We start from the raw sequence: 22,084 nt of genomic DNA on the forward strand, positions 1-22,084 counted from the left end.
CTCCTTTTGTCTGTGTGTCCTGAAGGTGAGTGATTTCACGTGGAGCCACGATGGGACTCAGGCACTTATTTCATATCGAGACGGGTTTGTCCTGGTTGGTTCTGTCAGTGGACAAAGACACTGGTCGTCTGAGATCAACTTGGAAAGTCAAATCACATGTGGCATATGGACGCCTGATGACCAACAGGTAACGCCTCTTGAACATGATGTGTCATGTTAAAAATATTGAGCTGCATGTTAAAACTATGTGAGCTGAGGGGGAAAAGCATTAAGTACTAACAGGGAGGGAGAGGTGGGGAGGGCTCGTAAAGAATCAAAGGCTTGTAAAGAATCACAAAGGAAAAGAACCCTGAGCTCGTCCAGGTAAAAATTAACACAAAAGTTTTGTGTGAACCTTAGATTGGGGAAATAATATTCCCCACCAGCATTGTAAGTACTCAGTTAATAATTTAATTATAGAAAATACTCATACAAATTTAAAATGTACGTAAATAGCCAATTGATAAATGGATAATGGACATAAATAGTTCACAAAAGAAGTTCAACTAGTTAGTGATCATGGTAGGAAAGTGTGTGGTCTCGGGGGGAAAAAATGCAAAATAGCATAGTGAAGGTATATTTTCACTTATTAACAAAAAAAATAGTACAGATGATTTTATTGATCATTCATAAGAGTTTATTCAAATAAGTATCCTCATTCATTGCTGGTAATAATATGCGTTAGATCTTTGGCGTGGCAAAGATTTAATACAATTTTTAAGCAAGTCTTAAAAATTACCATCTGCTTTGACCTGGTAATAATACACTTTAGGAATCTGAGAGACAAAATGGGAAGAAAATAAAAGTTGTAGTTGTTAAAATTTATGATAGTGAAAATTTGGGAACAGCCTATTAGTATGAAAATAGAAGAATGGTTAAGTAAACTGTAGTGTAACCACTTAAAGGATCATATAGTAAGTAGTTCAGTAAATTAGAGATTGTGGTTACAAAGATGATGTAATAATCTGAAAGAGCTCTTATGATATAAGAAAAAAACCAGGATACAAAATGGTATGTGTGGTGTGATTACCACATCATAAAACAACCGAAGGAAACTACCCACATTGTAAAAAGGACTGGAAGAAAATTAATCAAAATGCCGCACGTAGGTAGTTATTTTATGGTGATAAGTCTTTGGGTCATTTTTAAAACCTAATTTCAAGTTTTTCTTTAATGCGCCTATTTTACGTTCATAATAAAATAATATATAATAAAATTATATATTGATAGTTCATTTTTTAATATAAGGGTTGACTAGTTAAAACCTTTGTAAATAAAAAACTTGTTTTCCAAGTACAGCAGAATCCATAAAATGCCAGAACATTTTATACTTGAGATTTCAGTTTAATTGTGATAAAATCAAACTATAATATGAAACCATAACTTTTTTTTGAACCTTTTTTGTTTTTCTTTTTTTTTTAATGAATTGTTTACTTCTTGTCAGTGTATATTTCATGTTTCCATTTTTTTTCAAGTAAAAATGGTCAATATTTTTTCCTCGCCTCAAAATTAGTATTATGAAAATTACAAAGCGTAATCTCAGCTCCGAGTTTCTTCCCTCATCATCGCCCAAAGGCATCTAATTATCCAGCAGGATATGTGTGCTTCTGTGTGAAGCACTTGGATTTATTTATTATAACATTTTATTTTTGTAGGATTTTACTGCCCCTGCAGTCTGCTCAGAGGTGTGTGCTGCATCCCAGTGAGTGACATTGCACAGACACTTAACCTCTCCCTGCTTCAGTTTCCTCCTCTGTGAGAAGGGGTGTGAATTATTTCCTGCCTAATTCCCAGGGCTTTTGTAATGATCAGTTGAGGGAACAGATGCAAAAGCATTTAAGAATATGTCAAAGGAAGTCTCAGCTTCACATTCTTCCCTCACCTAGGGTGATGGAACTGTGAGGCTCATGTCACAGAACCCCATGAGATGTGCCAGCCAGCAGACTGCACACCTGGCGTGTGCCAGGTGTAGGGCGCAGAGTTGCTGGGGACACAGTGTGTGAGATGCAGCGCCTGCCTTTGAGGGCCTTGGGCCACTGGAGGAGGCAGGCCCACAGGCGTCCTGTACTGCATCCAGCATGATTGCCGAGGTTGCAGACAGCATGGTGTCTAGGGCGGGACAAAGGGGACATGGGCTGCAGCTTCAAAGCCAGGCTGAGGTGTTTGGGCTTGGTTCCCTAGGCCTGTCAGCAGGAACCCCAGAGCAGCTTTGCAGATGGTTGGGCTCCTGGCCCACACTTCTGTCTGGATGACTGTTTTTATGGTTCGATATTTAGGGCTAACAGGTGGAATTTCATTTGAGGAAAGTGCTCTGTTACCTTTAAAACAGATTGCAGACCTTGGAGGAATTTAACACAGAGAAGAGGTGTATCACGTTTGAACTGAGACATTCCTCCCTCCGTCTCTTTCATTCTTTCATGTCTCTTGCTTGGTTTGAAAATTATTCATGAAAAGCATAAAAGAGTATGAAGACAGTGCAATGTTTGCAATGTAATTAATGCCCCTAGCTCTTATATTGGGACAGTCTAAGTGTGGACTATAAGAAGCCACTTACGTCTCATCTCGCGGAGGACCTTCTGCCCTTGATGTAGAGTGAAACAGCTTCCAGGACGCCTCCTCACATCTTGAGACAGCTCTGATCGTAAAGGGATTTTAGGCTGCTTCCTGTTAATTCTTTAAAATATAAGCAGTACTGTTTTACAAGCAGTGAGTTTGAAATCTAGCTATTTTCCTGTTTGTCATATATTTTCTTCATATTTTCTGGGGGGTCTGGGTGAACACTGTGCCTCTTCAGACGTAAACATTTACAAATACGCAGCCAGCTCGCTTTGAGTCTTAGCTGAATATCAGTTCCCTGTCAGTGCCTTTCAGCTGGCTGTGGAGAACTCAAGATGTGTTTCCATCAAGGAAGGTAGAGGTGCTGGCACTTGCTCCAGCATGTGTCTAGGAGTGAGCGCTACTCTCCCAGGAGGGCAGCGAGCAGCTGGTGAATCTGTGTCCACAAGGCCAGGGCAGAGGAAAAAGCCTCAAACTTATATCTGATGAATTTAGGTTCAATGAAGAAGGATTTTGTGGTTAAAGTTCTGAGCGGAAGAGCATGTCTTTAACAGCACAGGAAGAAAACTCTCCCTAGTTTCCACCCTTCCTGGGAGAACTCCAAGAATGAGGCTCCCAGAAACAGTCCTGTGCAGCAGAGACCGGAGATTCTGCAGAGGACTTCTTGGGCTGGTGGCCTTGTCCTGTTCTTGTCCCAGTTGCCCCTTCTCTGTCATAGCTCCCGTGAGAGGCACATGCGTGGTCTGAGTGCGCCTGCCATGTTTGGATTCATTTTAAGGGATCTCAGGCATCAAAGCCGTGTACACATGAGGCGAGTTAGCAACACCTGTTTCCACCCAGTCAGCGCAGCCCCTTAGCAGTCAGGACTCTGTGGGTCCTGGCGTTGGCAGCTTCCCTCCCCGAGCCAGTGGTCCTTCCCACTAAACCCAGTCCTGGCCTGCTGGCCTTTCTTGCCAGTTCCCCCCCCCCCCCGCTTTCTACTCAGGCTCCCACCCCCCCAGGCCCTGGAGGCTTGGAGCATCTTCTTTCTAGGCTGCTGCCTCGGGTGAAGGCTGTCCTCCCAGCAGCCTGGGGCATCACTTGGCTGCTGCCCCGCGCTCGGCCCCTTTGGCCCCAGTCCACACGTCCAGGCCTCGTGCTCTCTGGTCATTGCTGGCCAGATCCAGCCCCTGTGCCAGCCTCATCTTGCCCTTCCCAGAGCTGCCTTCGCCTTCTCCCCAAAACCTTCCCCTGCTGCCCCTGTGCTGGCGCTGCCACCTTGGGCTCCTGCGCTCCTTCTGCTCTTCCTGGGCTTCCAGCCTTGGCCTCCCCCCTTTTTCCTATACTCGAGGTGATTTCTTCCACTGCCACATGTGCATCTCAAATTCCCCAGCTCTGTGCTGTGCCCGTGTCTCCCTCTCATCCTTCACCCTGAGCCCACCAACCCTACTGGAATCCCATGTGGTCCATACTCCCTGGTGGGTCTTCAACCCTGCCCTGTGCCTGTATTGCTGATCATTCACACCCCGGGCTGGGAGTTGCGCTTCACTTTCTCTCTTCCTTACCTGCACCTTCTACTTAGTCACTAAGCGCTATGGATTCCACTTCCTAAATACTTCGGTGCCAGGAATTAGTTTATTTGTATTTAAAAGTTATAGGTGACTATGCTCAGACTACCATCAATGCAGGTAGTTAAGGCTCCACGTACCTAGAATTCTGGAGCAGGGCTGGTTGATCTGGGGACTCGCAAGTTCTTCCCATCTCTCCTCTTCTTCAGTTACGTCCCCTGGCTTGCTCCTTCTGTCATGTCCAGTGGCTGCTTCTGCCAACTGGGCTGCCTTTTTCTTGGTTCATGTCCAGTGAGGGAATGAGTGGCTCTTCAGCTCTTTGAAGTTACTCGAAGGTTCCCCTTGGCTACAGCAGTGGCTTGCACACTGTGTGTGTTCCTCACAGAATTGTGTGCAGCTGCCTTCCTGGGGCCAGAGGGGGCAGGGGGCCCAGGGAGGAGGAGGCAGAGAACACCCGGCAGAGCCTGGGGCCGCTCCAGGTCCGTTAGTTGTAGATGTGATGTAGGGATGTGAATCTGGTCCGTCTCTGCACAGTCTGGTCCCTCTCTAACTTCCTTTCCTACTTCTTTTTACTAATTTTTATTACAGAGTTATAGTTTTTAAAAGTCAAATAGTACTACTAGGTTTATAATGAATATTTTTTTAAAAACACATTACACAAGCAGCTTTCAGTTCCCTGTGCCATCCCTCCCGCTCCCAGATTCCTGCTCCCTGTGGCCACCACTTTTGCTTGTGTTTCCCTCTATGCTTCTGAGTTACGGGCTTTTTTTTTGCCAGATCTTGATGTTTTTTGGACCCAGATATTCTCTACTGACTGCCCACCTGGGCGACGAGGACTCGGCTCTTAGGAGGCCCCCTTCCACGGCTACCTGCCTCCCACCTCCCATCCTCCCAGTGTGCTCTGTCTCCCCACTGAAAGCGCGACTTGCACACAGAACCAGGATAACATTGCCTTCTTCATGCAGTTATTTGCTTTTTCCGGCATGAGTGAAGCTGCCTTGCTTATTTGCTTAGTTGTCTGTGTACCAATCACAAATTAATCCCTCTGTTCTCCAAAAAAAATTGAAAATCTCCTCTGAAATGTTCCACCACCCCCAGTGGCACATGTGACTCGCTTGTTTCCCGGCGCTGTCCCTCCCTTGGCCCTCAGCCGCCTGCCCCAGCCTGCAGCACAGCTGGCATGCTGAGCATCCGTGCCCTCATCTCTCCGTTTCCAGGAAAAGCACCTTTATTTTTGTGGTTTGTCCCCTCATTTTGGTGGAACACATCTTCAGGGTGTTGTATATTTCAAGATGATGTGCTTTGTCTCTCTCGCCTGTTTGGCTGGGACACAGTGGTCACTTTCCAACTCATCCTTTGCCTCCCAGGCCTTGTCTTAGTTCTGTGATATTTTCTTTTCTCTTTCTGGAAATCTTATTATTCAGATGTTGTTCTTTTAGGTTGACGATGTGATTTTAATATATTTTCTCTCGCAGTTTCTTTCCTTTGCCTAATCTTGTCTCGGTGATGTCATGACCTATATCCTCCAAGTTTTCTTTTACTTTTAAAAAATTAATGCTACCACAATTTTAATTTTTAGGAGCTCTTTTTTTGTTTTCTGATTTTTTAAAAAATCATTGTATTCCTATTTCATGGAGGACAAAACAATGTAAGGATATTAACTTGAGATTTTGAAGCATTCTTCTGTATTCTTCACTGTCTTTCTCCTCCAGGTTCTTTCCGGTTTTGTTTTGGCTTCTCTTTTTCATATTAGATGCTTTTCTCAAATGTCTGGTGAGCTGTGGTTGTCTGCTCATATTTAAGAGGTGAAGACTAAACAGATGATTGAACCTGGTGTACCCCCAAAAAAAAATTAAAAAAAAAAAAAAAAAAAAGAAAAAGAAAAGCATTTCAACATACTGAAAAAAAAAAAAAAAGAGGTGAAGACTAAAAAGCACCTGGAAGCCTGGGGGGTGGGGTAATGAGTGGGCCTGTCCTTCTACTTGGAAGACCCGTCCGGACATCAGAGCCTTGTCTTTCAGCAGTCTTCTTCCCGACCGTGGCAGTGTTGGAGGCTGGCTGCCTGTGGGCCTTGCCTGGTGGCTGAAGTGGGCTCGCTGTTATCGTTTAGTTGCTGGGTTTTTCACCCAAGGACCCTGAACTGTGTCAGCCCCTTCAGAGAGTAAGATGCACGCCCGCCTGCTTGGGTGGGAGAGGAGCTGCGGGGGGCTAAGCATTCCTTTTTAAGACTTCCAGCCAGTCCACTTTGGGAAGGTGACACTAGTCAGCTGACTCTCGTGCTCCCTGCTGTAGCTTCAGCTCACTCCATGTTCTCTGTCACTTACCACATACCCATGTGCTGTCTGGTTTCTGAGTGTTGAGTTCTCTGTCTACTGACTTCTCTCCACTTCTCTGTTAGAGTTTCATACTCGTTAGTCTCAATTGAGTGGGATTTGGGAAAGTGTTCAGTCCATCATGCAACCTCTCATACCTTTCCAGGCTTCTCTCTGCCCCTCTCTCCCCTTCATACTCACCCTAGGGGACTAGTTTGGTTTCCTAAGCTCACATTGCTTTCCTACCTTCACACATGCTGTTCCTTCTGCCCTTACCCCTTGTCTGTCCAGTCAGTTTCCACTCATCCTCTCTGCAGTCAGTCTGCTCCCTGCCTTCCTCCACTCCAGCCCAGGCAGAGTTAGACTCTCTCTGGAGTGTTCCAGGAGTACCTCCTGTATACTAAGAGCACATTTTGTAACATTTTCCACATTATGTTGTGACTGTTGGTTGCATACTTTCTTTCTTGGCAGATGTGAGGGCAGGGGCCACGCCTCATTGTTCCCTGTGTAGCAGCAGTGCAGCCGTGCAGTGAGTGTGGGAAGAAGGCTTTCTCTAAGAGCGCCAGCCTCCCCCTCCTCTGCGTCTGGTGATGACTAAGTCCTTGGCCTCGCCTAAGGAATTGCCATATTTCCTCCCATCCTCAGGTACCACACAGACATGAGAGGAATTCTTGGTTTACTCCACATAGCCTATCCTGGAAGGATCCAGCATTAGTTGTTCATTCATAACTGTTTTATACAGAAAAGTCTAATTTTTTGGTTTTTCACATCTACTGATACTTGGAATCTTTCATTAGTTAAGGCTGGTTGGATTCAGGGGGTTTGTTGTTGTTATTTGTTTATTTTTTTAGGCTGTGTGGTTATCCCTCCTTTAGAAAGCAGTTTGAATGAGGATCTAATAACTGACTTCTTCCTACTCAAATCTAAAAACAGTTTCTGAATATGAATCATCAGTTTTACCTTGATCCACGGTATAGAAAATTCAGCTCAGTGACAGTTACTAGCTATTAGGATATCCTACCAGGAAAATCCACATGCCTTCCTTGGATGAAGGCCTTTGCAAGATCACATGTTCCCACTTCTTGGCATGGTGTCCCTGTGGTGCTGCCTGAGGACGGCGGGATAGGATTGGTGACATCTTCATAGACCACCCGCCCTAAGATTTTCACTTTAGTTGTAAGTGAATTATGCACCACTGTTACCATATTGCAGACATTGGTCTCCATGATGCAGGGGGGTGCTTAGCCTCATTTGGAACTCTCTCAGTGGTATCATGCGTAGCTCTTAGTTATTCTTCTGGTGCTGGGGACTGAAGTCAGGAACGACGATTTCACCATCTTGATGACATCAGTCCCAATAAAAATTCATGACAAACATCCTGGAATTACGTTTAGGAATTCTATAGCCACAAGAAGGAAACTTTAAGGCTCATTTCTTTTAATGAGGACACAAGTCAACATTTTCAAAAAATCATGAAGGCAAATACTTGTTCTTCATGAAATTTGGAAGTACTGATAATTACTTTGTAGGGTATCCAGGCGATCACAGATACAAACTGTGATTAAATTATACAGCAGAGGTCATTGTGTGATGGTGGTGAAGTTAGAAAACAGGAGAACAACCTCATACAACAGAAGAGAGAGACGTAGAGCTATGAAAGAGTATTACGTGTAAATATCCATGTAAGGAAATCTTTCCTGTTTAAAAGAGATCTTTCCTGTTTAAAAGAATATTCTGTGGAAATTGCTCTAGTTTAGAAGACAGTTTGGTGTGAAATGAGAGTTCATTACCTAATACATCTTTTTGCTAAACGTCCAGACTTTAATTTTCCGTGAATAGAGGTAATGTTTGTTTATATACTAAAACTTAAAACTTAGTACTAAATACTAAAACCTTTTTTTAAGGCAGTCTAAAATACTTAAATAAACCTAATATTTTCTCAGGCACTTTAAGCCACGATTTCAAATAAACTAGAAGGGGCCTGGGGTTGGTACGTCTTAAACAGCCCCAAGAGAAGACTTTCCAACTTTCAAGTGTTAGCATGTGCAAATGTGAGTGGGGTGAAATCTTCTCTGGCCTCCATCCTGGTGTGTTGTTTTGTTGCTTTTATTGTTTTTAACCTAGGAAGAAAGAAGGTTTATTCTTTTTGCTTTTGAATACAAATAGTAGGTCCCAAGCCTCCTCTCATTTGCTGAAAGTTTTTCACAAAATGTGGTCCCTCCTGATGTGATGTCTGGTGTCTGCTGATGTGATCAGTGATCCATCAGCATTTTTACAACGACTTTAAATGCAGTTGGTGCTGTGATGTGCACAACAAGAAAAATCACTAAAAGTACCGTTTGTGTCTCTGTGACATCTATGAAATGAAAGTTGTTTTTATGTACGCGCTTTGTAAGAAATATGACCTTTGATTCTCATTTAGAGTAGATTGGAGTCAGGACTTGAGTGGTGTAGCAGGATCATTAAAGGGGATATTTCAGTGCAGGAGTAATTCATTTAGTTCAAATAATTTTAAAAATAAAAAATTTAAATCATTACCATACAACATCTTTCCAGAGATATTAGTTGATGAAAAAGGAAGTATTATGATACTAATATACACTTAAAGCTTTAACACATTAGTCGGTTGAAAAGAATAATCATTCATTCAATTTTGAAATATAAGGTTATGAAGTACCAACATAGAACTCAAGTAGATTTGCTAACTCCCTCGAAGTATTCCAAGTAATAAATGATTCTGTAGGGTTTTTTAATTATATAAAATTTAAAACTTTGATTATAAAAAATTCAGTAACACATCAAACATAAATAGAATAAAGAATCCAGATAATTTACATTTGCTGTTTTATCCCTTTATTCTTTTTTTTCCTGTGCTGTATTTAAGGCAAATCCCAGATAGTACGTCCTTTCACCCATACTTACTTCAATATAAATCTCTTCAAAATGTGGGATTTCCTTCCATAACCATGGTGCTATTATCTACTACACCACCTCTTTACTTTGAAGGTTCTTGTCAGATTAAAGTAAGTGATTTGTCTGGGGCTTGGATTAGCCATGGCTTTAAAGGAGGACATCTGTTACATCAGGGAGACGGGTGTTCATTCTGAAGGTTTTCTTTTTCTTGCACCGTAAGATAGGAAATGGTTTATAGAAGGAACTTTAAAAATCAGTGTAAATCTTTACTTTGTCAGCTAAAAACGTAATGTTGCCACCATAGTTTTATAAATGAAAAGTAATTTACTGATATTTGACATGCAGGAAATGACTGTCTCATAGATGAGGCCCTGCTCGTTGATAGAAAAAAGGTCAGACTTAACAAAACCAAAATAAAAAGAGCCACAATTTGTTATTTGCAAGGAGTTTTGTTTTGTTTTGTTTTGTTGTTTTGTTTTTTATTCACTATAAGAAAACATCCTCCTCTGCTGGCTGTGTAAGTGCTGGTTTTTGGAGTGACTCAGCCAACTGCCCCCACAGTGCTGCTCTCACCTCCTTCAGTGAACCTGCATCTAGTCCTTTTAGGTAGTATTTATAGGAACTGTGTAGGTCTTAGCTTCCCTGGAAAGACTTGAAAGCCATTGTGCTAACACAGTGAGAGAAGAACATGGAAATCTCTTTCACACAAGCTCTTGTACTCAAATTATTTATTACTATTATTATTTTTAACCCACAAACTCACTAGAGTAACAACTCAGTGACTCACTCTTATTCTGAAGACCCTTGATGGCAAGTGAACCGTAAGTAGGTTCAAGGACCTTTGGAGTAGAGCTCCTGCCTAGTGGCTTGTGGAAACATAGCTTTGAAATTAGATTTAATCTCAACCAGTGGAAAAAGTGATTCTCTTCCCTCTCTTACCATTAGATGTTCCCATGGCTTTTTAGTGGTGCATGTACTAAAAAAGTACTGTAAAAGGGAAGCTCATCTTTATTTTAAGCCTTGAACTGAACATATATAGGAATGAGTAATAATTAAGGAAAATAATGGAAACATAGGAAAGGAAATCAGGAGATGGCCTCCCACTCTTTGTGGCTATCTTTATACCACTATTAATACTGTTTAAATTTTTTTGGATTTTGTTTGTAGTGTGTGTTCAGGATATTCTTTTGAGCTCTTCACGGGAGAAAATAGATTTCTTTAGCAAAAACAGGCAAAACTACTGTATTTGTGCTATTTTGTGCTGTTCTGCTTGAGTGATGATGACAACTAAGATGTTTAAAAGTTAAATCACTGTTTGTTATCTCCAGATTCAGATCATAGATGGATCGCTATATAGAGCTCTCAGTATAGATAACTTATAAAATATGCTAAGTGAAAACATGTTTCTCGAAACTTACATTTAACAGTTTAAGTTAAGAATGAAAGATGGGAGGCAGTTATTTATGTACACTGACTGTTATTAAATATACCCTCTAAAGAACATGTTGAGCAGGGGTGATGTTAACAGAATGGGAGAATAGCAAGCTCTGGACCCTCCTTTCTTCAACAGACACACCAAATCAGCAACACACAGACCAGTTCCCTTTGTGGGAAATCCAGGAACCAGTTGAGAGGCTTCTGCACCCCAAGTGTGTGTGAAACCAGCCACATCAGAACTGGTAGGAAAATTTGAGATAACCTCTTGCCATAGTGACTACCCCTGGCAAAGTGCCATATGATTGGGAGAAAATTCCCAGTTCCTAGCTTCTCCCTGGGAAGAGAAGGAAAGAACTGGATCATATATCCAATAGTCTGATTTTTTTCCTGGGTGTGGCCTAAGCCACTGGCTCCTGTCTCATCTGTTTCAAAGGGCTGATTGAACCCCAGCGGCCACTGAGAACAAAGGCAGCAGTTTGAACTAGCACTCAACATAGCTCCTCCTTCTGGTGCAACACAGAGCAAGCTGGTTAAAAAAAAACAAACAAACAGATTCCAGCTGGGGGGGGAGTGTTGTACCATGTATCCAGTGTTCAGATTTCCTCAGGGCTGCCCAAGGGACTGGCTTCTGAATTAGAGCACTGACAGGACCCAACATACTCTTTACACCTTGGGACCACTAAGAACAAAGACGGTGGTTTGGACTAGCAGAATAAATTTCCAGAAACTGACCCCAATGAAATGGAGATACATAATTTACCTGACAGAGAATTCAAAACAGCAGTCATAAAGGTGCTCAATGAGTTCAAGAGAACAGTGCATGAACCAAGCAAGGCTTTCAGTCATTTTTTAAAAAATTAGAAATCAAGTAGCTGAAGTGTGCAGTAACTGAAATGAAAAATACACTGGTGCGTTTCTGCAGCAGATTAGATGAAACATTGGAAAGAATCAGCAAACTTGAAGATGGGTCATTGGAAATTATCTTGTCGGAGGAGGAAAAAAAAGTGAGAACATGAAGAAAGCTTGAGAGACTTGTGGGATACCATCACATGGCCCAATATATGTATTATGGGAGTCTCAGAAGAAGAGAGAGAGAAGGAAGAAGACTGTTTATTCAAAGAAATAATGGCCAAAAACTTCCCAAATCTGGGGAATGAAATGGACATCCACATGCATCCCAAATAAGATGAACTCAGAGAAGTCCACACTGAGATACATTGTAATCAGATTGTCAAAAGTCCAAAGGCAAAGAGAATTTAGAAATCAGAAAGAAAAAAGCAACTTGTCACATATAAGGAAATCCTCATAACACTGTAAATGAATTTTTCAGCCAGTCCAGAAGGGGCTGTGACTATATAGTCAAAGTGCTGAATGAAAGAAACCTGCCAATCAAGAATGTTATACCTGCAAAACTGTACTTCAAAAGTGATGGAGAGTTAAAGGCTTTCCCAGACACACAAAAGTTGAGGTAGTTTATCACCACTAGGCCTGCCTTATAAGAAATGCTAAAAGGAGTCCTTGAAGTTGAAATGAAAGGATGATAACAAAACAAAAGTATATGAAAGTACAAAACTTGCTAATAAAGGTATAGATAAATACAGACTATTTTGTTACTGTAATGATGATGGATATATCACTTTTAATTATTATTTTTTTAATGGGTTATATTGACATACAGCACTGTATAATATAAGGTATACCTCATACTGACATCTTTTTTTTAAGATGTTTTATTTATTTAAGAACTTTTATTGAGATACACTTGACATATAGTGAACTGCATATATTTAAAGTGTACAATTTGACATTTTTTTTCTTATTAGAATGTATACATGGCAATCCCAATCTCCCAATTCATCCCACCCCCCCACCCCACCCCCTTGCTTTCCCCACTTGATGTCCATATGTTTGTTCTGTACATCTGTGTCTCTATTTCTGCCTTGCAAACCTGTTGATCTGTACCATTATATATCACTTTTAATTATAATAAAAAAGACAACTGTTAAAAATACCTATAATTATAAAACCATATCAATGGATACACAATATAAAAATATATAAATCGTGACATCAGTAACATAAAATGCAGTGGGAGGGGAGAATTAAAAGTAGAATTAAAAGTTTTTTATGTGACTGCTGTTAAGTTGTTACAAGTTTAAAATAGGCTGACATAACTACGATTTCTTTTATGTAAGCCCCGTAGTAACCAAAGAAAATACCTATAAAAGATATGCAAAAGAAAAAGAGAAATGAATCAAATCATATGAATACAAAAAATCAATGAAACACAAAGGAAGACAGCAAGAGAGGAAAAGAGGGACAAAAGAACTAAAAGACTGACAGAAAACAGTTAACAAAATGGCAACAAAAAGTCCTTCCCTATCAATAATTATTTTAAATGTAAGTGGATTAAACTCCCTAATAAAAAGACACAAAGTAGCTAAATGGATGGAAAAAAACAAGATCCAACTATATGCTGCCTATAGGAGACTCACTTTAGTTTTAAGATCATATACAGGCTGAAAGTGAAGGGATGGAAAACAATACTCCATGCAAATGATAACCAAAAGAGAACAGGGGTGACTATAATCATATCAGATAAAGTAGATGTTAAGTCAAGAACTGTCACAAGAGAAAAGAAAAAACATAAAGGCAAAAGGGTCAATTTACCAGTAAGAAATAACAATTGTAAATATATATGCTTATAATATTAGAGCACCTAAATATGTAAAACAATAAATTATTATATAAAGCAAACATTTACAGAACTGAAAGGAGAAATAAACAGTAATACAGTAATGGTAAGAGACTTCACTACTCCACTCCTAATACTGGATAGAACATCCAGACAGAAAATCCATAGAGAAACAGTGAACTTCAACAACACTGTAAACCAAGTGGACCTAACAGACATGTTTTTTTTTTTAATTTTAAATACCAGATCAAGTTTGTTTTAATAAAAATTATATACATAGTATAGTATGTCATATACTGTTTGCTATTTTTATGTGAGGAAAGAAACAGAATTGGGTAAAAAGAATTTCTTTCTTTTTTCTTTTTTTTTTAAACAGAGCAGTGTGTACATGTCGATCCCAAACTCCTAATCTATCCCTACCCCCACTCTTCCCCACTGGTAACCATAAGTTCATTATCTAAGTCTATGAGTCTGTTTCTGTTTTGTAAATAAGTTCATTTGTATCTTTTTTTTTTTTTTAGATTTCACATATAAGTATGATATTTGTCTTTGTCTGATTTATTTCACTTAGTATAATCATCTCCAGGTCTACCCATGTTGCTGCAACTGGCATTATTTCATTCTTTTTAATGGTTGAGTAATATTCCATTATATATACATACCACATCTTCTTTATCCATTCATCTGTCAATGGACATTTAGGTTGCTTCCATGTCTTAGCTATTGTAAACAGTGCTGCTGTGAACATTGGGGTGCATGTATCCTTTTGAACCATGTTTTTCTCTGGATATATGCCCAGAAGTGGGATTGCTGGATCACATGGTAGCTCTATTTTTAGTTTTTTAAGGAACCTCCATACTGATCTCCATAGGGACTGTACCAACTTACATTCCCGCCAACAATGTAGAGGGGTTCCCTTTTCTCCACACCCTCTCCAGCATTTATTGTTTTTAGATTTTTTGATGATAGCTGTTCTGACTTGTGTGAGGTGATATTTCATTGTAGTTTTGATTTGCATGTCTCTAATAATCAGCACTGTTGAGCATCTTTTCATGTGCCTTTTGGCCATCTGTATGTTTTCTTTGAAGAAATGTCTGTTTAGCTCTTCTGCCCATTTTCTTATTGGGTTGTTTGTTTTTTTAGATACTGAGCTGCATGCGCTGCTTGTAAATTTTGGAGACTAACCTTGTCAGTAGCATCATTTGCGAATATTTTCTCCCATTCTGTGGGTTGCCTTTTTGTTTTGTTTGTGGTTTCCTTTCCTGTGCAAAAGCTTTTGAGTTTAATTAGGTCCCATTTGTTTATTTTTGTTTTTATTTCCATTACTCTGAGAGATGAATTGGAAAAGATATTACTGTGTTTAATGTTAAAGAGTGTTCTTCCTGTGTTTTCCTCTAAGAATTTTATAGTATCTGACCACCAACACCCTGATACCAAAGCCAGACAAAGACGCTATGAGAAAAGAAAATTATAGACCAATATCCCTGATGAACATAGGTGCAAAAATCCTCCACAAAATACTAGCAAACTGAATTAAACAGCACATTAAAAGGATCTTACACAACAATCAAGTGGAATTTATTCCTGGGATGCAAGGATGTTCAACATATAAAAAAGTCAATTAATGTGATACACACATTAACAGTATATAGAATAAGAACCATATAATTATCTCAATAGATGCAGAAAAAGCATTTGGCAAACTTCAACACCATTTCATGATTAGGAAACTGTATAAACAAAGAATAGAAGGAAATTACTTCCACATAATGAAGACAATATATGAGAATTCCACAGCTAATATCATACTCAGTGTGAAAAACTGAAAGCTTTTGTTCTGTGATCAGAAACAAGGTGATACCAGGGCTTCCTAGGTGGCGTAGTGGTTAAGAATCTGCATGCCAATGCAGGGGACATGGGTTCGATCCCTGCTCCAGGAAGACCCCACATGCCGCGGAGCAACTAAGTCTGTGCACCACAACTATTGAGCCTGTGCTTTACCACAACTGTTGAGCCCGTGTGCTGCAACTACTGAAGCCCATGCACCTGGAGCCCATGCTCCGCAACAAGAGAAGCTGCGGCAATGAGGAGCCCTTGCATCACAATGAAGAGTAGCCCCCACTCACCGCAACTAAAGAAAGCCCGCGCACAGCAGAAAAAGACCCAACACAGCCAATAAAATAAATAAACAAATTTATAAAAAAAAAAAAAACAAGGTGATACCTGTTCTCTTTACTTTTATTCAACAAAATACTAGAAGTCATAGCAATTAGGCAAGAAAAAGAAATAAAAAACATTCAAATAGAAGTAATGACATAATCTTATATGTAGAAAACCCTAAAGACTACACACACACAAACTGTTAGAATAATGAATTCAGTAAAATTGCAGGATCCAAAATCAGTGTACAAAAGTCACTTGCATTTTCATATGCTAGCAATGAACTATCTGAAAAGGAAATGAAGAAAACAATCCCATTTAGGATTGTGTCAAAAAGAATAAAATACTTAGGAATAAATTAGATCAAGGAGGTAAAAGATGTGTACGCTGAGAACTATTGAACATTGAGGAAAGAAATTAAGGAAGACGCCAATAAATGGAAAGACATCCTGTGTTCATGGATGGGAAGACTTATTATGGTTAAAGTGTGCATACTACTCAAAGCAGTTTACAGATTCAATGCAATCTTTATCAAAATCCCAATGGCATTTTTTACAGAGATAGGAAAAAAAATTCTAAAATTCAGATGAAACCACAAGGGCCCTAGACTAACCAGAACAATGTCATGAAAAAGATCTAAGCTGAAGGAATCACGCTTCCTAAATTCAAAATATATTACAGTGCTACATCAAATAAAACAGTATGGTACTGACATAAATACCAATGGCATAGAGACCAATGGAACAGAAATTAACCCATGCTGATCTTCAACAAGAGTACCAAGAATATACAACGAAGAAAAGATAGTCTTTTCAGTAAATGGTTCTAGGAAACTGGATATCCACATGCAAAAGGATAAAATTGGACCCTTGTACAAAAATCAACCCAAAATGGATTAAAGATTTAAACATAAGATCTGACACTGTAAAACTCCTAGAAGAAAACATAAGGGACACTTCATGACATTGGGCTTAGCAGAGATTTCTTGGATATGACCCCAAAAGCATAGGCAACAAAAGCAAAATTAACCAAGTAGGACCACATCAAACTGAGAAGGTTCTGCACAGCATAGAAAAGAACAGAGTGAAAAGGCAACCTGTGGAATGGGAGAAAATATTTGCAAACCATATATGTGATATGTAGTTAGTATCCAAAATATTTAAGGAACTCCTTCAACTCAATAGCAAAAAAAAAGTTTTTAAACCCCCAAATTAGTAAAATATTAAAAAGCAAAGAAAGAAAAACCAGATTAAAAAAAATGGGCAGAGGACTTGAATAGACATTTCTCCAAAGAATACTTACCATTGACCAACAAGTATATGAAAGATGCTCACCATGACTAATCATCAGGAAGTACAAATCAAAACCACAGATATCACCTTACACCTGTTAGGATGGCTATTATTAAAAAAAAAGTGTTGGCAAGGATGTGGAGAAATTGGAACCCTTGTACACTTAGTGGGAATGTAAAATGTTGCAGCTGTGGAAAACAGTATGGAAGTTCTTCAAAAAGTTAAGAATAGAGGTACTACTGTATGACCCAGCATTTCCATTTGTGGCTGTTTATTCAAAAGAATTGAAAGCAGGGTCTTAAAGAGATATTTGCACAACCATGTTGACTGCAGCATTATTCACCACAGCCAAGATGTGGAAACAACCTAAATGTCTGTCAGTGAATGAAAAGATAAAACGTTATGTGTTCATACAATGAAATATATACATACGATGAATATTGTTCAGTCTTAAAAAGGAAGGCTAAATAATACATTGCTAAACCTCAAGGGAGTTATGCTAAGTGAAATCATCCAGTCACTAGAGGCCGAATACTTCATGATTTATCTAAAATAATGAGGTGTCTAATAAAAATATCTCAAAATAATGAAGTATCTAAAATAATCCAATGCATAGAAGCAGAGAGTAGAATTGTTTTTGCCCAGGGCTGGAGAGAGGGGAGAACAGGGAATGCAGTTCAGTTGCTCAAGTTTCAGTTATTCAAGATTAAGGAGTTCTAGAGATCTTTTGTACAACCTATAGTGACCGATATTATACCCTTAAAACAGTGTTGTACGCTTAAAAATCTATGAGTGTAGATCTCGTATTAAGTATTCATTCCACAATTTTTTTTAAAAAGATATGTATTTTTTTAATAAATTTATTTAGTTATTTAGTTATTTATTTAATTGGCTGTGTTGGGTCTTTTTTGCTGTGCGTGGGCTTTGTTTTTGTTGCAGTGAGTGGGGGCTACTCTTCATTGTGGTGCATGGGCTTCTCATTGCCGTGGCTTCTCTTGTTGCAGAGCACGGGCTCCAGGCGCATGGGCTTCTGTAGCTGCAGCACACGGGCTCTAAAGCGCAGCCTCAATAGTTGTGGTGCATGGACTTAGTTGCTCTGCAGCATGTGGGATGTTCCTGCCCAGGGATCGAACCTGTGTCCCCTGCATTGGCAGGAGGATTCTTAACCAGTGCACCACCAGGGAAGTCCTAACTTTTTAGATGACAGAAGAGAACAATACTCAGGAAGGTAAAATGATCAATTCAAAGTTACATAAGCCGTTAGGAGTCAAAATAGAACCAGACCCCTGGCCAGCCAACTCCCAGTTCTGAGTTCTTTGCAAAGGAAAGGATGTTTTCCTAGTAGATTTAGACTGTCTTCACCAAATAGGCTAAGCAGATTTCAGATTTCAGAGTCACCTAGCACCTCCTTCCCAAATTAAAGGTGTGCGTTCACCTCCAAGGACTATGTGGTAAGTGGCTACATGGGCCACTTTTCACCCTGATCCAGAGATCTGATATGAAGCTGCATTTCTGAAACTTTTCTCTTTACCTCATTTCATGTGTACTTAAATATATTTTAATAGTATATTCACATCGTATGGTATATAATTCTGAATGTTCAAAAGGATGTATGGTGAAAAGTACGCTTTTTACCCACTATCCCCAAGCCACCCACTTCTGTTCCCCAGAGGTAATTGGGTTTCCAATTACTTGTGTGTTCTTCTGGAGGTATCCTAGTTAAATGTATTTTTAAATTAGTCCTGTAGTCATTCTGTGCCACCCCCTGCCTCAGGAATCATGTATAGGTGTCTTAAAAGGGTGAATAAACTTTAAAATGGAGGCTGAAGATTTGGGGAAGACGGTTCTAGCAAATGGGAATTATCCAACATTAAATTCATTACCTGAGGCAGACAGAATATATCCTTCTCTGAAAATCTTTAAACATAGAATAGTCTTTCTTCTTTATGGGTTAGTTTATAAGCAGTTATTTTGCAATGAAGAGATGAAATGACTTCAAAATTATATGTTTAGCCCAAACATACAAATTTTTATTATAGGTATTTTGGGTGAGATTTCTTTCCCATATTTATCAGAATAAGTCTTAAAAGGTGTGTTTTAGAAATGAGTGTTATAGTCAACTGTGAAATTATATTTTATCTTTATTTTTTTTGAACCAGGAAATATTCCATTAATCAACTAAGCAGTTCTCTTCTTTACAACTGTCTGATTTCAGTGACTGTTTCCTTAGTTGCAAAATACTCAAGCCTTGAAACACATTTGAAAGCTAGTGTTCTGAAACCCAATAGGGAGGTCTTTCAAAACAGAAGTTTTACTATGGTGGCATCTCAGGACAGAAGGTTCCTTCTAAAGAGGCAAAGGGACATCACTGATGGTCCCTTCACTCCTACCTCCACAGCGGCACGTGTAGATACTTACCACCAACGGGGCTGAAGTTACTACAGGCATATCTCAGAGATATTTGTGGGTTTGGTTCGAGACCACTGTAATAAAGCTAGTCACACAAATTTTTTGGTTTCCCAGTGCATGTAAAAGTTATGTTTACACTATACCATAGTCTATTAAGTGTGCAATAGCATTATATCTAAAAGAACAATGTACATACCCTAATTAAAAAATACTTTATTGCTAAAAATGCTAACTGTCATCTGAGCGAGTCATAATCTTTTTGCTGGTGAAGGACCTTGTCTCCATGTTGATGGCTGCTGGCTGAACAGGGTGGGGTGGCTGTGGCAATTTCTTAAAATGAAACAACAGTGAAGTTTGCCACATCGATTGACTCTTCCTTTCATGAACCATTTCTCTTAAGCACGCAGTGCTGTTTGAGAGCATTCTATGCACAGTAGAACTTTAAAAATCAGTCATTTCTCTCACGCCCTGCTATATTAACTAAGTTTATGTCATATTCTAGATCCTTTGTTGTCATTTAGATAATCGAGTAAGTTCACCGTCTTTTATGGACATGGTTTGTGGTGCCCCAAAATAATTACAGTAGTAACATCAGAGAGCACTGATCACAGATCACCATAACAAATATAGTAATGAAAAAGTTTGAAATATTGTGAGAATTACCAAAATATGACACAGATACACAAAGTGAGCAAATACTATTAGAAAAATGGCCCCGATAGACTTGCTTGACACAGGATTGCCCAAAACCTCTAATTTGTAAAAAACACAGTATCTGCAAAGTATAATAACATAAGGTATGCCTGTAGTAGGACTTTGTAATCACTTTGTTATCCTCTCCCCCAGCTGTAAATTACAAAAGCAAATACATGGGGAAAAGCCATTTCCTTTTGTAACTAGTTCCAATGCTACTAATTAAACTCTGCTGCAAAAAGGTGAACATTTATCAAAGCATGTGTTTTTATAGTTGCAATTTCCTAATATGGTCTTTATTCAGAGATAAAGGTACTGGTGATGATATATCATCACTGGTTCCAAAACATAAATCTTTTTAATGATTTGCTGTCTTCTTCCTACCCCCTTTGGTTTGTGGCTTAGTTCTTTTATTTATTTATTTTTTTTTTTATTTTTTCGGGGGTACACCAACTTCAGACATCTGTTTTTATACAGATATCCCCATATTCCCTCCCTCCCTCGACTCCCCCCACTCTCCCCTTCCCAGTTCTCTAAGGCATCTTCCATCCTCGAGTTGAACTCCCTTTGTTATACAGCAACTTCCCACTGGCTGTCTATTTTACAGTTGGTAGTATATATATGTCTGTGCTACTCTCTCACTTCGTCTCAGCTTCCCCTTCACTCCCCGCGCCCCCAAACCTCGAGTTCTCCAGTCCATTCTCTGCATCTACGTCCTTGTTCTTGTCTTGTCACTGAGTTCATCAGTACCATTTTTAGATTCCGTATATGTGAGTTAGCATACAATATTTGTCTTTCTCTTTCTGACTTACTTCACTCTGTATGACAGACTGTAGGTCTATCCACCTCATTACATATAGCTCCATCTCATCCCTTTTTATAGCTGAGTAATATTCCATTGTATATATATGCCACATCTTCTTTATCCATTCATTTGTTGATGGGCATTTCGGTTGCATCCAAGTCCTGGCTGTTGTAAATAGTGCTGCAGTAAACATTATGGTACAAGTTTCTTTTGGGATTATGGTTTTCTCTGGGTATATGCCCAGTAGTGGGATGACTGGATCATATGGTAGTTCTATTTGTAGTTTTTTAAGGAAGCTTCAAACTGTTTTCCATAGTGGCTGTACCAACTTACAGTCCCACCAACAGTGCAGGAGAGTTCCCTTTTCTCCACACCCTCTCCAACATTTGTTGTTTCCAGACTTTGTGATGATGGCCATTCTGATTGGTGTGAGGTGATACCTCATTGTGGCTTTGACTTGCATTTCTCTGATGATGAGTGATGTTGAGCATCTTTTCATGTGTTTGTTGGCCATCTGTATGTCTTCTTTGGAGAAATGTCTATTTAGGTCTTCTGCCCATTTGTGGATTGGGTTATTTGCTTTTTTGGTATGAAGCTTCATGAGCTGCTTGTATATTTTGGAGGTTAATCCTTTGTCCGTTGTTTCATAGGCAACTATTTTTTCCCATTCTGAAGGTTGCCTTTTAGTCTTGTTTATGGTTTCTTTTGCTGTGCAAAAGCTTTTAAGTTTCATGAGGTCCCATTTGTTTATTCTTGATTTTATTTCCATGATTCTAGGAGGTGGGTCAAAAAGGATGTTGCTTTGATGGATGTCATAGAGTGTTCTGCCTATGTTTTCCTCTAGGAGTTTGATAGTGTCTGGCCTTACATGTAGGTCTTTAATCCATTTGGAGTTTATTTTTGTGTATGGTGTTAGGAAGTGTTCTAATTTCATTCTTTTACATGTTGCTGTCCAATTTTCCCAGCACCACTTATTGAAGAGGCTGTCTTTTTTGCATTGTATATTCGTGCCTCCTTTGTCAAAGATAAGGTGCCCATATGTGTTTGGGCTTACTTCTGAGTTCTCTATTCTATTCCGTTGATCTTCCTTTCTATTTTTGTGCCAGTACCATACTGTCTTGATCACTATGGCCTTGTAGTATAGTTTGAAGTCAGGAAGGCTGATTCCACCAACTCCATTTTTCCTTCTCAAGATTGCTTTGGCTATTCGGGGTCTTTTGCGTTTC

At 39.4% G+C, this 22,084-nt stretch overlaps 1 protein-coding gene across 9 annotated transcripts in view; it reads left to right on the forward strand.

Moving 5' to 3' along the window:
- TULP4 (TUB like protein 4) overlaps nt 1-22,084 on the forward strand; it is a 228,360-nt gene that overhangs the window by 142,075 nt on the left and 64,201 nt on the right. For 8 of the 9 annotated variants that reach the window (XM_057738408.1, XM_057738416.1, XM_057738414.1 and 5 more), the window contains one exon: nt 26-187. In XM_057738408.1, the coding sequence (XP_057594391.1) occupies nt 26-187 (162 nt within the window). Of the gene's footprint in view, nt 1-25; nt 188-10,975; nt 11,047-22,084 lie in introns of those variants that run through there. The other variant, XM_057738415.1, reaches the window with a different exon arrangement.

The sequence above is a fragment of the Hippopotamus amphibius genome, chromosome 6 (genome assembly GCF_030028045.1).
Source record: "Hippopotamus amphibius kiboko isolate mHipAmp2 chromosome 6, mHipAmp2.hap2, whole genome shotgun sequence".
Taxonomy (NCBI): Eukaryota; Metazoa; Chordata; class Mammalia; order Artiodactyla; family Hippopotamidae; genus Hippopotamus; species Hippopotamus amphibius.